At 38.5% G+C, this 15,212-nt stretch overlaps 1 protein-coding gene across 4 annotated transcripts in view; it reads left to right on the plus strand.

The window, feature by feature from the left end:
• LOC309518430 (protein FAM169B-like) overlaps positions 1–15,212 on the plus strand; it is a 52,988-nt gene that overhangs the window by 3,382 nt on the left and 34,394 nt on the right. For 3 of the 4 annotated variants that reach the window (XM_082198734.1, XM_082198733.1, XM_082198736.1), the window contains exon 2: positions 12,796–12,929. The exons of the other annotated variant lie outside the window; for it this stretch is intronic. In XM_082198734.1, coding sequence (XP_082054860.1) covers positions 12,796–12,929 — 134 coding nt within the window. The remainder of the gene's footprint in view (positions 1–12,795; positions 12,930–15,212) is intronic. 4 annotated transcript variants of the gene reach the window in all.

The raw sequence follows: 15,212 nt of genomic DNA on the forward strand, positions 1-15,212 counted from the left end.
TGATCTCGATACGAATCCAAGGCAGATTTTTTAACATCACAGCACCAACTACAGGTGCTGAAGGAACTGAAATTGACCAATTTTAGGAAGACTTACAACACCTTCTAGAAATGACACCAAAGAAGGAAGTTCTTCTCATTATAGGGGATTGGAATGCTAAAGTAGGGAGTTGAGAGATAAAAGGAACAACTGGCAAGTTTGGCCTTGGAGTTCAAAACAAAGCAGGGCAAAGGCTAATAGAGAACAAGCTGGTTATCACAAACACGCTTTTCCAACAACACAAGAGACGACTCTACACATGGACATCACCAGATGGGCAGCATCAAAATCAGATTGATTATATTCTCTGCAGCCAAAGATGGAGAAGCTCTATACAGTCAGCAAAAACAAGACCTGGAGCTGACTGTGGCTCAGATCATCAGCTTCTTATAGCAAAATTCCAGCTTAAACTGAAGAAAGTAGGAAAAACCACTGGGCCAGTAAGACACAATCTAAATCAAATCCCTTATGTGAATACACAATGGAAGTGAGGAACAGGTTTAAGGATTTAGATTTGGTGGACAGAGTGCCTGAAGAACTATGGATGGAGCCTCGTAACATTATACAGGAGGCAGCAACGAAAACCATCCCAATGAAAAGGAAATGCAAGAAAGCAAAGTGGCTGTCCAATGAGGCCTTACAAATAGCGGGGGAGAGAAGGCAAGCAAAATGCGAGGGAGATAGGGAAAGATGCAGGAAATTGAATGCAGATTTTCAAAAAATAGCAAGGAGAGACAAGAGGGCCTTCTTAAACAAGCAATGCAAAGAAATAGAGGAAAACAACAGAATGGGAAAAACCAGAGATCTGTTCAAGAAAATTGGAGATATGAAAGGAACATTTCGTACAAAGATTACCATAATAAAGGACAAAAGTGGAAAGGACCTAACAGAAGCAGAAGACATCAAGAAGAGGTAGCAAGAATACACAGAGGAATTATACCAGAAATATATGGAGGTCTCGTACACCCCAGGTAATGTGGTTGCTCACCTTGAGCCAGACATTCTGGATAATGAAGTCAAATGGGCCTTAGAAAGCACTGCTAATAACAAGGCCAGTGGAAGTGATGATATTCCAGCTGAACTATTTAAAATTTTAAAAGATGATGCTATTAAGGTTCTACACTCAATATGCCAGCAAGTTTGGAAAACTCAGCAGTGGCCAGAGGATTGGAGAAGATCAGTCTACATCCCAATCCCGAAGAAGGGCAGTGCCAAAGAATGCTCCAATTACTGCCCAATTGCGCTCATCTCACACACTAGCAAGGTTATGCTTAAAATTCTACAAGGCAGGTTTAAGCAGTATGTGGACCAAGAACTCCCAGAAGTGCAAGCTGGATTTCGATGGGGCAGAGGAACCAGAGACCAAATTGCAAACATGTGCTGTATTATTGAGAAAGCTAGAAAGTTCCAGAAAAAACATCTACTTCTCCTTCATTGACTACGCAAAAGCATTTGACTGTGTCAACCACAGTAAACTATGGCAAGTTCTTAAAGAAATGGGAGTGCCTGATCACCTCATCTGTCTCCTGAGAAATCTCTATGTGGGACAAGAAGCTACAGTTAGAACTGGATATGGAATAACTGATTGGTTTAAAATTGGGAAAGGAGTACGACAAGGCTGTATAGTGTCTCCCTGCTTATTTAACTTATATGCAGAATTCATCATGTGAAAGGCTGGACAGGATGAATCCCAAGCCGGAATTAAGATTGCCGGAAGAAATATCAACAACCTCAGATATGTAGATGACACAACCTTGATGGCAGAAAGTGAGGAGGAATTAAAGAACCTTTTAATGAGGGTGAAAGAGGAGAGCGCAAAATATGGTCTGAAGCTCAACATCAAAAAAACCCTAAGATCATGGCCATGAACCATGGTCCATGGAATCACGAAGAGTTGGACACGACTAAACAACAACAACAACAACAATATATTTGTGCTTAAGGAATATGACATGAAAAGTGACCTTTGCATCCACATAAATTTCCCTTGCCTTCCTTGACATCCCATGGGATTTGGTTTTATCCCAAAACTGTGCAGCAAGTGAATTATAAGGGTGGTATTCAACTAAGTATTACTCAGAGGACACATTAAAATAAATGAACATGAGTAAGTTAGGTCTATGCATTACGGTATGTCGAGTGAAACTTAGTTGAATGCCACCCTAAATATTTAGACCTGGATTGAGATTAGTCCTACTCATTTTCAGCATCCACAACGTACATTTTCAAATGTAATTCAGATATAATTGAGGGTATTTTGATCTTCTAGTTTTGTAGAATTTGTATGAAAAAACTTCATGAACACAATCTATTTTAAAACATTGCCCCTGTGCTTTTATAGTACATGAGCAACATTATGTATTCTAAATAAAAAAGCATGCGAAAAATCCTTATCATGCTTTGTGATGAATTTGCTAAGTGACTTCCAGGTTTTAGGTCAAGCACACACACAGCCTTCTGCTTAGTTACACATTTAAAAGGTTGCCTATTAAACTTACAAAACTGCAGTCTGGTGACCGGTTTTAGCAAGACAGCATTGCTGACAACAGATGGCAAATAGCTCTGATGTAATTCTTATTTGCAATTCATTCTTGTGAAGCTTCACAAACATTTTCATACAATTCGCAAAAAGTGCCTCTCTATACATTTGTTGCGCTCTGAGACTTCAAGTCAAATTAAAACTAAAAAAACATTTTGTATTGTATTGTTGGGATTCCTGTGGGCTCATGTGATGCTTTTGGTAAAGATTGCCTTGTGGCAATTTTGAATAAGTGCATGTTTGGAAGCAATTAAAGGTCTGTGTCCTTTAAATAATGCTTATTAGTACATAACAGATGCTGTTTAGAAACATCATGCTTTTTAATAGGCTCTGCTTTCAGACTGAATGGTTGTTTTTCAACCCTGACTGTCAGTCAGAACGCTTAAAGGTATAGCATTGTTTATGCAAAGTCTAAGTCAATTTTCTGCTTTGAAATTAAGCTGCTAATCCCACACCTTTTCTTTTCTTTTTTATGCATACCAGTAACATTCTTTTTTCTTCCACCTCCAGTTTTCTATACAGTCATATTTCGGAGATATGTCAAACCCCACAACTGAAACCTTTATGTCTCTGCTTTATCATTAAAATTGATTTACTTGTCTCTGATTGATGCCTCAGAATTAAAGTTAGTTGCATAAAACTATACCACCATAAACCTCAGTTGGTCTATTTGTTAGAATTGTTGGTAGTATATTTTTCTTTTCTTTCTTTCTTTCATTTGTGAGCTGCCCTTTTGCCAAATGATATTCAGGACTGCATTCTTCTAGCCTTATTTTCCCATCTGTAATAAATAAATCAGATTTATTTCAAATCAGGTGTGACTGTTCAGACCTTCTTCCTCTCTTTGATGAAAATGATGGCTCTGCTTCATATTCCTACTTCAGCTTTGGAAAGCAAAGATTCGAGGAATTTTTCCTATGATATTGCTGCAGCTTGAATGCCTTCTCTAGTTGTATGCAGTTTTATATTTTTATTTTTAAATTATATTATTATTTATCATTTTCAGTTTTATACATTTCAATAATTTTACAATCATTTTAACATTTCAAAATTTGACTTTCTTCCCCCTCTTTCTGTAGTTCCTTAAATTAATTTTTTTATATTTTCTGCATATTCCAAATTAACTTAATTTATGGTCTTATATCTTTACAGTTTATTTGTAAATATTCAATAAACCATTTCCATTCTTTTATAAAAAGTTTGTTATCTTGATTTCTTATTTTTCCAGTAGGTTTTTGCCATTTCTGCATATTCCATAATTTTTTGTATATTCTTCTTTCGCTAGGACTTCCTCTTTCCATTTTGGGCAACTAACATTCTTGCCGCTGTAGTCACATAAATGAATAAATTTCTATACAGTTTGGATCATTCCATCCCTATAATTTCCCAAATGAAAGCTTCTGTTTGTTTTTTTTAAAAATGTTATTTTAAACATCTTTTTCAATTCATTAAATATATCATTTCCCAGCAAGCTTTAACCTTACTACAAGACCACCATATATGATAAAAAGAACCTTCTTTTTCTTTACATTTCCAATACTTATTTGATTTTGATTTATACATTTTTTACATTTTTGCCAATTTCCTCGGTGTTAAGTAGGTACTATCGATGTGACATTTTCAAATAATTTTCTCTTAAACCTTGGCATGTTGTAAGTTTTAAATCCATATTCCACAATCATTCCCATCCTTCCATATCTATATTATGACCAATATCTATTGCCCAATGTATCATTGAGGATTTTAGTTGCTCATCCTTTGTCTCCCATCCAATAATATCTTATAAATTTTAGATAACACTTTTTCATTACATTCCAGCAGATCTCTCTCCAGTTGTGATATTTGTTCCCCAAACCCTCGTATCCTATCTTTCTTAAATACTTAGTTCAAATGATGGTATTGTATTCATGTTGTTAATTTTCCTGATAATTCCTTAAATTATTTCAATTGATGCTCTCCTCCCTTGTTTTAATAAATCTCTATAAGTTGTCCACCCTTCTATCATATTATTTTTCTTTACCACTATAGCTTCCAACAGTGAGAGCCAAAGTGGTGTTTTTGCCTCTAATAAATTTTTGTATTTATCACATACTCTATACCATTTTTTCTAATTGTATGATTTGTAAATCCTTTATGTACTTTCACCTTTTGATACCATAAATAAGCGTGCCAACCTAAAATATTATTATGACCTTCTACGTCTAAAATATGTGAATTCTCCAATGTCATCCATTCCTTCAACCAACAAAGACAAGGTGCTTCATAATATAATCTCATTTTTTGTTTTTAATTCCAGTTTTTTAAAATTTACCACATTAGTATTACATCAGATTTGTAATTCTTTAGAAAGCAAGCAGATTTATAAAACTTGTCAATCCAGATATTTTCTTCTATGTGATCCAACATTCTCCTACCACATAGAATAGAGTGGTTGGGGTATAAATAATTTTATTATTATTATTATTATTATTATTATTATTATTATTATTATTATTATTATTGAATTTTTTTCATTGTGTGATATAGGTGTGTAGTTTTTAAACATAATATAGCTACAAAAAACTGTTCGAATTGGAAGTAAGGGATTTTAAATATTCAAATACTAGTAAAATCTACAATGCTGGATAAATTCCAGGTTAACTTTAAACTTTAAACAACATCTGTCTGCCACCATATTTTTTGCAGAAGATGAATAATAATTTGCATGAAATGCTATATTTCCTAACAGCAAATCTCAACAACAACAAAATCTCATGGGCCAATAATTTGCTAAAAAGTTCAGGAGTCTCCTTCATTGGTTCTTTATTAGAGGAGTCTCTTTGAGAATACTTTGTAATATGTGACAATTGGGATCTGCAACAAAATATTGAAAAATCCACTATTCCAGCCAGTCAGCCTTAGCATACTATGTAAGACTGCATTTCATTCCCCCTTCCACTCAGTTTTCCACTTCAGGCTCAATAGTTAGCATTCTTTTTTATACTTCTGCAAACCCACATTAACTCCTTCAGCCTTCCTAAACATGCTTGATTGAACCAGTAAAGGCTTTACTCGGGGACAGGCATGATCTCTATTTGAAAGTGGGTAATTATATCATTGATGTACCCAGTGTGGAAATAATTTGATTATTCATCACTTTAACAGCACTGATGTCAGCTGTAGGTTGATATAGTAACTGAAGGTTATGAAGGTCAGGAGGGAGTTTAGAGTGGCTGGAACCTCATCTCTCAATGACAACACAAGGAACATGGGATTCTTATTACAAATAAATCCTTTAAAATGCCATGTGAGTCATAAGTGGGTAACTGGCAGAAGATTAGTAGGAGTACCATCCATCATACTAAAAAGTGGCAGGTCTCCCCTTTTCACTGCAAATCTTGCCTCTTTTTTGATTGCTTTGGGATTCTTTCCAAAATCTCTTTTGGGTCATTGCCCAAAGGGGGCAGGATTTAACAGTGAAAAGGGGGCAGGGCACCTGTCACTATATAGTTTGATGGGTTGTAGTCTTACCAGTTTACCTATCATAAGGATGAGTTGCCCTCTTTGTTTCCCACATCTGCCACTACACTAGGAGAATTTGAAGGTTTTCTTAAAGGCCCTTTCATTTGAAGAGTTGGTAGCTTCTACAACTTGAAATTCCACTAAGAACAGCTTTAAGCAAATAAACTTAAGTTTGTGCAATAAACTATGGTCAGTTCTTGAAAGAGATCTGGCTTGCTTGCAGAGGTTTGGAACAGAAGATTGGTTAAAATACATATATGACAGCTTGATGGCCTTTTTATTGAACTTGCAGGATTTTACATAAAAGCATTGTGTTTTTCCTGTTGTACTGTAGAGGCAAAATTCTTTTGGTTATGGAATAATAATATTTCCTCCTGGCTTCAGGCCGTGCTGAATCAGTAATGAGGTGATGTAGGCCTGTGGGTTTGAATGACCATAATTTTAGTTCAAGACAGTAAATAACTATTCTACAGTTAATCAGAACTGTGGTTTTATAGTGGGATTTACATGATGCAGTGATTAAGCAATCATGTCAACATATGCCATTTCCATCCATCTTAAATCTCAAGCAAAGTGAGTTTAGAGGCCACCGTAATTAACTCTAGGATGTGTCCTATTTCTCAAAATTCCTTGCAGTTTGATTGGCAGTTTGAATATAAGTTGAATCTAAAATCAAAGTTGTGATTGTTTTTTCCCCCCAGGTGACTGTCTTTGGAAAGCAAATGTGTTTATCTGCAAAGTTTTTATGGCATGCTAAGCATTTTTATGCCAACAATTTTCTTTTTTCCTTTCTTTTTAAAAAATACGTTTTTATTTATTTTCATGGTACAGAAGATAAATATTGAGAAAACAATTGTTACAACAGTAAACAAGTAACTTGTCCTGATAAAATTACAGACTTTTTATCATGCTATGTGTTAAAGTTTCATTTGATAACTCTAAGAGATCACACCACATTTTCCCATGAGTGCTGGGTGGATTCCTGCCACAGTCTGAACTATGTATGTATTCAATAAACAGTTGCCACATGCTATAAAAGGAATATGGATAGCATTTGCCCTTTGCTGTTTTCACCTGGCATAGTCTGTTATACCAAGAATCATTGCTCAGCCCATCATTGGTTTTCCAACATCTGGCTATCTCCATACAAGCAGCAGTCAATAGAAAGGCTAAAGAGGTCATCTTTAGGATAATCACGAGCAGACAGGATCGTAAGCCCAAGTGGTGCTATTGCAGGGGACATTTCAATTGTTTTGTTGTATATCAAGCTTATTTATTTGAAGACAGCAATCCAGAAGGGTTTGATGATGTCACAACACCACCACATATGGAAATATGTACCTTTGACTGTGCATCCCCTCCAACTATTTTCTGAGCCATCATTTCCTCCTTTAAAATCTAATGCAAGTGAAATATATGCTGGTGAGTTGTCATTCAGTCATTCAGTTCAATCAAATGAAAATGGGATACCTTTTAAACAGTGTAACCCTATGCATGTCTATTCAGAAGTAAGTTCAATTGAGTTTGGTGGTGCTTACTTACAGATAAGCAAGTATAGAATTACAGCCTTAGTTTTGTTTCCTAAATATAAGTCAAGCATGCTATATCAGTTCTCAATTAATTTGGGGCAGTGAATTTTTTTCGAGATAACCAATTTTATTGTCCAAATTTAGGCAGATCTGTGGCAGATGCTTAGGATGCTCTGCAGGTAGATAGATACAGTAAGTACAAAATGTCCTTTTGTACTGGAAGGTGGAAGGTATTGTAAAGTATTGTAGAATAAAGGATATAAAAAAAACACTTAGGAATCTTCTTCCAACCTCCGTCATGAAGATGTGATTTCCTGTACCTAAAAGCATTATTTATGCCTAAGTTTGCAGTTGTTAAAATGAGTTAAACAAGTCCAGAAATAAGTCATCTGAAAAAGGAAATTGGCTGATTGCTTTTAAGATCTCTGTGTTAATTTTAATTGAAGAAAGGACACATTTTTGGGTGCCTTAGATACGGAGCTCTTTCTCTCTTCCTTTCTGAAACTGGTCTTTTCATGATTATCAGAAGACTCCTAGACAGGGACATAAACTATGTATGTTATTTCCTTTAGATTCAACAGAAATATTTTACTTTTGGTGTGAATGTAGCTAATTACCACATGTAAAAGACCTGAGGCTGCAACCTGCTGGTTTGAGACCTTTGTTGACATTGTTGCTGTAGAATCAGCCTATGTGATGTCATGACCTTGTTTACCAGCTTGGGTTATTTAAGATGGCAATCCCTCTCAGCTCTGCAGAAATGCAACGGCTAGAATGTCTGGAATCTCTCAAATGCAAGAGGCCTCTTCTAAATATACTCTCTGGATGGTTGCACCGTATCTTTTCTTTGGTTGCAGAGAACCCCTCATATTTTATTACTCTCATTTCCCCCCTTTGTTGGTGACCGTCATATAAGTTTGTTCTGTTTTAAATAGATTCAAACTGGTTTATTGTAGCTTTTCTGGCTCAATAAACTGTGGATGAATGCTGTGGATGAATGCTGTGGATGAATGGCTGTTTTAAATGTAATCCAGCAATTTAAATTGGCTACAAAGTTCTCCTTGGAATTTTGGAATCTCTAGTTACAGAGCTGTTGAAAGAGACACTCCATAACCCAGGCAGTTGCAGAAAACAGTATCTAAGTAGAAAAATGAAATTGGCAAATTTTATCCCACCCCCAACTTTTTGATATATTTTTTTTTTAACTTCTCTCTCATCACTCTGTGAGACAACAGCAAGAGTTGTTTTGTCATGTATAAAAACACTTTGAGTTTATGGAAACAAAATATCTATGAGATCTGCTTTTGCAGTTCAAAATATTTTAGAAAGAAGAGTGGCACGTGTCTGTATCTCATCTTACATTTTGAGAAACAGACATGCTGAAGAAGTTGAACTGCAAATGCAGCGCTATCTTGCCTGCTGAAAAGTTAAATACCCAGATTTGAAAGTAAATTAAACTTATGACACTATATTTTCTGCTGGGTTAAACAGAACATGAATAACATTATCTGAAGAAGTGTGCATGCACACGAAAGCTCATACCAAGAACTAACTTAGTTGGTCTTTAAGGTGCTACTGGAAGGATTTTTTTTATTTTGACTATGGCAGACCAACACGGCTACCTATCTGTAAATGAATAACATTCTTGCTGATAATGCCAAGGTTGCAGGTTCGATTCCTGTATGGGACAGCTGCCTATTCCTTCATTTCAGGGAGTTGAACTAGATGATCCTCAGGGTCGCTACCAACTCTACAATTCTGTGATTCTGTACTATGATTCTATACTGCCTTGTATGTTGGGTGCAAGAATATTTAGCTGAAGATTTTGCCCTGTGATATTTTCTGTGCTTTTTGTATTTCTATATATTGATCATCATCACACAAGTTCAAATGAACCACTATGAAGAATACTGTACTTGCTAAGAGATTTTGAAAGGTTAAGAGATTTATGTTGCCAGCATGTTTACAAGAGGGACAAACAAAATGCTGTATCCATAATTCAGGCATTACTGGGATAGAATACAGGGTGCTTTTCAGCTTCATAGATGGAATGCCACACATTTTGCTGTTTATGGAACACATACCCAGAACTTAAATCTGTGCATAAAGACTTTAAAAATAAGATTGGTATTAATCCTGCAAAGCATTCCTCTATTTAAAAATATCTTATTAGCGCATTAAATAATAATGATGTCTCATTTTGTTCCTAATGTGGAGTGGATCCCCTTTGCCTAATATGGTTGTTTGACATACTTCTAGGAGCGCCTGTGTACCTCTCTTATATCCCCGCACCCACCCCACGGTTTCTTTAGTACAAAGTGCTGACTTACGCTTTGCAGTGGAAATTAACCGGGGTTGTATTGCTCAGTTTGTGATCACTCTAGTATGCTATACTCCAGTATGCTTGCGCTCACAGTCTCAAACACAGACGTTGTTAATATGGCCTGTCTTATTTTGAGGTTCGCCACCCACCATTCTATGGGACGTGGGTGGTGCTCTGGTCTAAACCACTGAGCCCAGGGCTTGCCGATCAGAAGGTCAGCGGTTTGAATCCCCGCGACGGGGTGAGCTCCCGTTGTTCGGTCCCAGCTCCTGCCAACCTAGCAGTTCAAAAGCACGTCAAAGTGCAAGTAGATAAATAGGTACCGCTCTGGTGGGAAGGTAAACAGCGTTTCGGTGCGCTTCTGGTTTCGCCAGAAGCAGCTTAGTCATGCTGGCCACATGACCCGGAAAAACTGTCTGCAGACAAACGTCAGCTCCCTAGGCCAGTAAAGTGAGATGAGCGCCGCAACCCCAGAGTTGTTCACGACAGGACTTAATGGTCAGGGGTCCTTTTGTTGTTGTTGTTGTTGTTGTTGTTGTTTAGTCGTTTAGTCGTGTCCAACTCTTCATGACCCCATGGACCAGAGCACACTAGGCACTCCTGTCTTCCACTGCCTCCCGCAGTTTGGTCAAACTCATGCCGATAGCTTCGAGAACACTGTCCAACCATCTTGTCCTCTGTCGTCCCCTTCTCCTTGTGCCCTCAATCTTTCCCAACATCAGGGTCTCTTCCAGGGAGTCTTCTCTTCTCATGAGGTGGCCAAAGTATTGGAGCCTCAGCTTCAGGATCTGTCCTTCCAGTGACCACTCAGGGCTGATTTCCTTCAGAATGGATAGGTTTGATCTTCTTCCATGAGAGAGTCTTGGGACTCTCAAGAGTCTCCTCCAGCACCATAATTCAAAAGCATCAATTCTTTGGCGATCAGCCTTCTTTATGGTCCAGTTCTCACTTCCATACATCACTATGGAAAAACCATAGCTTTAACTATACAGGGGTCCTTTACCTTTTACCCACCATTCTGGCTAATATTCCTAGGAAATATTAGGCCTTAAGAAGGTAGCTTGAGAAGGCCAGGAAGTAATTTTGAAGCCTATCCTGCTGAATGGCATTTTGTAGTGGCAGGAAAATGGGTGTAAAGGTGACCCAATAACCCTCTTAGATAAAGTTTTCACTCAGAACAGTTGGGAACAGAGCAGTTTCGGGGCAGCGGGTTGGGGGAGGCTTTAACACTTGCCTGTGCTCTCACTGCCTAAATCTCCCCTCCACCCGACATCCCCACTAATCTTTAACAGATCTGTTAAATTAGTTAAATAGATATAAAATATATATTCCATTTCTTGCAAAAACATTTACTTTGTTTAGAAAATGTCCATAATCAAAGACTTTGAATGTACAATAGAAGAAGAAGAAGAAGAAGAGTTTGGATTTGATATCCCGCCTTTCACTCCCCTTCAGGAGTCTCAAAGCGGCTCACATTCTCCTTTCCCTTCCTCCCCCACAACAAACACTCTGTGAGGTGAGTGGGGCTGAGAGACTTCACAGAAGTGTGACTGGCCCAAGGTCACCCAGCAGCTGCATGTGGAGGAGCGGAGACGCGAACCCGGTTACCCAGATTACGTGACTACCGCTCTTAACCACTACACCACAGTGGACAAATTATTTAATGTGCAATGTATCTCAGTTGCAAGGTTGAAAACTTTGAAAACCAAAGGGATTTTAGTCAGTGGAGCACGTTTGAAGGAAATAGCTCTCAGGTTTGTTTTGCCAATTTGGAAATTCTCAATTCTTTGCTTATGCAGAAATCTAAGAAGAGACCATTTTGAGCTAGTTGTTATTGCTGTGGTTTTATTATAACATAAGAAATTAGGTAGATACATTTTTCTACCTTTCCTTGAAAATGTTATAGTTACTTTGTGGTTCTGGCTACTGTGGAGGAGCAAAATTGTTCCTGTAGTTTTGCTGCTGCTTTATATACTCTCATTATATATACTCTCGTATATGTTCTCATTTTAGGCCCTCCTATGTGAGACAGAATGATTGATCCTACAAAATGTTGTACACCATTGTGGTCAAAGTTTGAGTTTGGAGAGAAGTAGGGCTGTCACTCAATTAAACAAAAATATTCAGTATTATTTTAAAAAAACAACCATTCTGTAGCAAAATATACTTTCTTTTGTTATTTTAAATATAATTATTAACCATCCTATTTAGCTCTCTGAGTGAAATGCGTATTTTATGAAGCATGTGTGTGTATATAGCAGACATTCTCTTAGAACAGGGGTGGTCAGTCTGTGGCCCTCCAGATGTTGCTGAATTGCAGCTCCTGTTGGCCTTAGCAAATGTGGCCATTGCCCTGGGATGATTGGAGTTGTAGCTCAGCAACAATTGGAGAACCAGACATTCCCCACACCTGCTCCAGGTGTTGTTGGACTCGAGCTCCCATCAGGCCAAGCATGCATAGCGAATGGTCAGGGATGATGGGAGATGGAGTCTATCAGTGGCCACAGTTCCCCATCCATGAGTAAGAAAATGAAATAATATATTTTAGGATAGCACATGGCATCTGAAATTTTTATAACTACCAGTACTTGTGTTAAAGTTCATTTTAGTTTTTAATCTATTAATCGAACCTCTTAATTTATTAAGTGTTGCAATCCTAGTGAGAAGTAGCATATTTAATAGTAAATCACCACCACAGCACTGCTTAAAAATATTCATATTATTACATAAAGGAGAGTGTGAAGAACTTCATTGTATTTTCTTCACAAGGCAATGATGATACCTGACAGCACAGTTTGACACTCATGTTGTGTTTGACCAGTACACATAAACAGGCCAATATTTAACATTTTCCTTTCACCTAGATCATCTTTATCCAGTGGATATTAAAGGTGGAAAACCCGAGGCTCTGGAAGAAGAAGCTCATTCATATTATACAAAGATTTTAGAGGAGCCATCATCTGCTGTTGAGTTTTTATCTATTCCAGGAAGAGGGAAAGTAAGTGTAGTTTATTTCTTCTTTCTAGATAGTAGCAAAATGAAATCACCCTTGCCCAGAATTCTTTGTAATGATGACTTGGCTAGTCCCATGGAGTTAAAAATCACTACGTTTCAAGCCAAACTATGACTTTTTAGTTTCTTGATGAGAGTGAAAGAGTCTCTAAAGCAGAAGTGGGCAAAATGCAACATCCATTTAGAGTTATGGTAAAGTATTTCTTCAGTGCAGAATCTTGAGCTTGAAATAAAGCGGATAGAATTTATTTACCCTGTTGATCAGGAAGGGACAAAAGCCCAGTTTTCCAATATATAAATCAGTTCAGATCAATCCAGAGTTGTGTAATTGCCTGCCAGTTGTAGGTGTTAGTGTTGGCCATGCCTGTTTTCCTTGCCTTTTAAAGAGGGCTTTGAAACATGAGCCCATTGGTTTGCCTACAATAGCTTACTTGACTTAATCCCACCTCAGCAACTGGTTTCCTGGAGCAGTTGCTTGGGCTTCAGCACCCTGTCAAGTCTTATCCCACAAACTGTAGTAACGGCCACCAACTTGGATGGCTTTGAAAGAGTATTCATGGAGGATAAAGCTTATCAATGGTGTAGTGGGAATAGACTACACCGAACAGGAGTCAGTTGATTTCTTCAGAGTACAGCAGCTGGCTGGAGAGAAATGCTGAAACATAGGGCTCGTCCACATTTCTGCTTTCCCCACTCCTTTCCTCCAGGGAAATATTGCTTTTTACTGCTGAAATGAAGCAAACATCTGTTGAGTTTTCTGCAGCTTGACGTTTGCTCTGATTCAGTGGTAAGGAGTGGGTTTTCAGTGGGAAAGCAGCAGGGTGAATGAAAAACTGCTCAGACCTGTGCTTTCTAGGCATGGGACAAGTGTGGACAAGCCCATAGTTGCTGCCATTACTAAAATCAAGAGCATTTTTACAGTATTCAGTATAGCTGAATAAGCAATTTCTGCTGAAACAGGTCCCAGGATACATTTGGCAAGAAGGAGCGGGCAATATAAGCTTCTTGACACACGGCTTCTTACAAGGTTGCATTCTGACTTGGCAACAATTCCTTTTTCTCATGCTTGACTAACTTTTCTCACACAATTCACCTTCCACAGAGGCTACTAGCTACAATGACTATCCTCTGCCTATGCATGGGAGGCAGTAGGCCTCTGGAGACCAGTTGCTGAGAATTGCATTTGGGGACAGTGCTGTTGCATTGATGTCCTGCTTAAGAGCCTCCTTTAAAGATCTATTTGGTGAAAGCAGGATGCTGGAGTAGATCAGCCTTTGACCAGATCCCATAAGGCTCTTCTTATATTACTATGGCTCATTCAAGCTAAAGCCTGTCCTGCTGCCCTGTCTCAGCTGTGGTTTTGCAAAGCGGCAGCAGCAGCGAGCAACAACAGCATGGACAATTCCCTGGTGAGCTTTGGGCTGAATGTAGTTACCCATTTCTGCATGGGTGGTGGATCCATTGGGTCATTCCTCTCTCGGAGAATGATGGAATCTTTCCACTAGACATGGCTGGTGCTCCTGTTGATGCTCTTTTCTCACTGTGGAATGGTGAGATCGAGCTGGTGACACATTCACTCCTGAGTCCCCTCACCATCGCTGTGGAGCACGTATATCACCTTGGTATTCCAGTGACCTACCTGCAGTGAAACAGTTGCACTGCTTGCCTGTTCATTTCCAGGCCCAATGCAAGGTGCTCACATTAGTGTTTTCAGCCTTGAACAACTCAGGACCCAAATCCCTCAAAGGATGTCTTCTTCCCTACTCACCACCTCAGGTTCTGAGGTTGGCAGAAGGAGCCAGGAGCCCCCTTGGTAAGTTCCTCCACCCTCAGAAGCTGGCATGGTGGTCGCCCAGGAGACGGCATTCTCTGTGGTGGCCCCTTAGCTGTGGAACTCCATCCCCACAGAAGTGCATCCGGCACCTTCATTATACAGCTTCCAGAGAATGCTGGAAACACACCTCTTTATGCTGGCTTTTGATATTTGTAGTGTATATTTTTAGGGCCCAGCTTATTTTTGTGATTGTCAGTTGTTTTAAACTGTTTTCAGTATTGTTTTTTAATATTGTAACCCACCCTGGGACCTTAGGGTGAAGGACGGGTCAATAACAACAGCAACAACAATTTCAGTTTCCCAAAATGCCCCTGACAGAGTATCAGTTTGTGGAATTGTGGTAAATTGAAATGGCCACTTCCAGGGACTTTGCAAAGAGTAGGCCTTTCAATCCTGGAGCCAGCATTGCTCAGGTCATGGGTTTCTGTTTCATCC

The sequence above is a fragment of the Podarcis vaucheri genome, assembly GCF_965113315.1.
Source record: "Podarcis vaucheri genome assembly, chromosome: 14".
NCBI classification, from domain to species: domain Eukaryota; kingdom Metazoa; phylum Chordata; class Lepidosauria; order Squamata; family Lacertidae; genus Podarcis; species Podarcis vaucheri.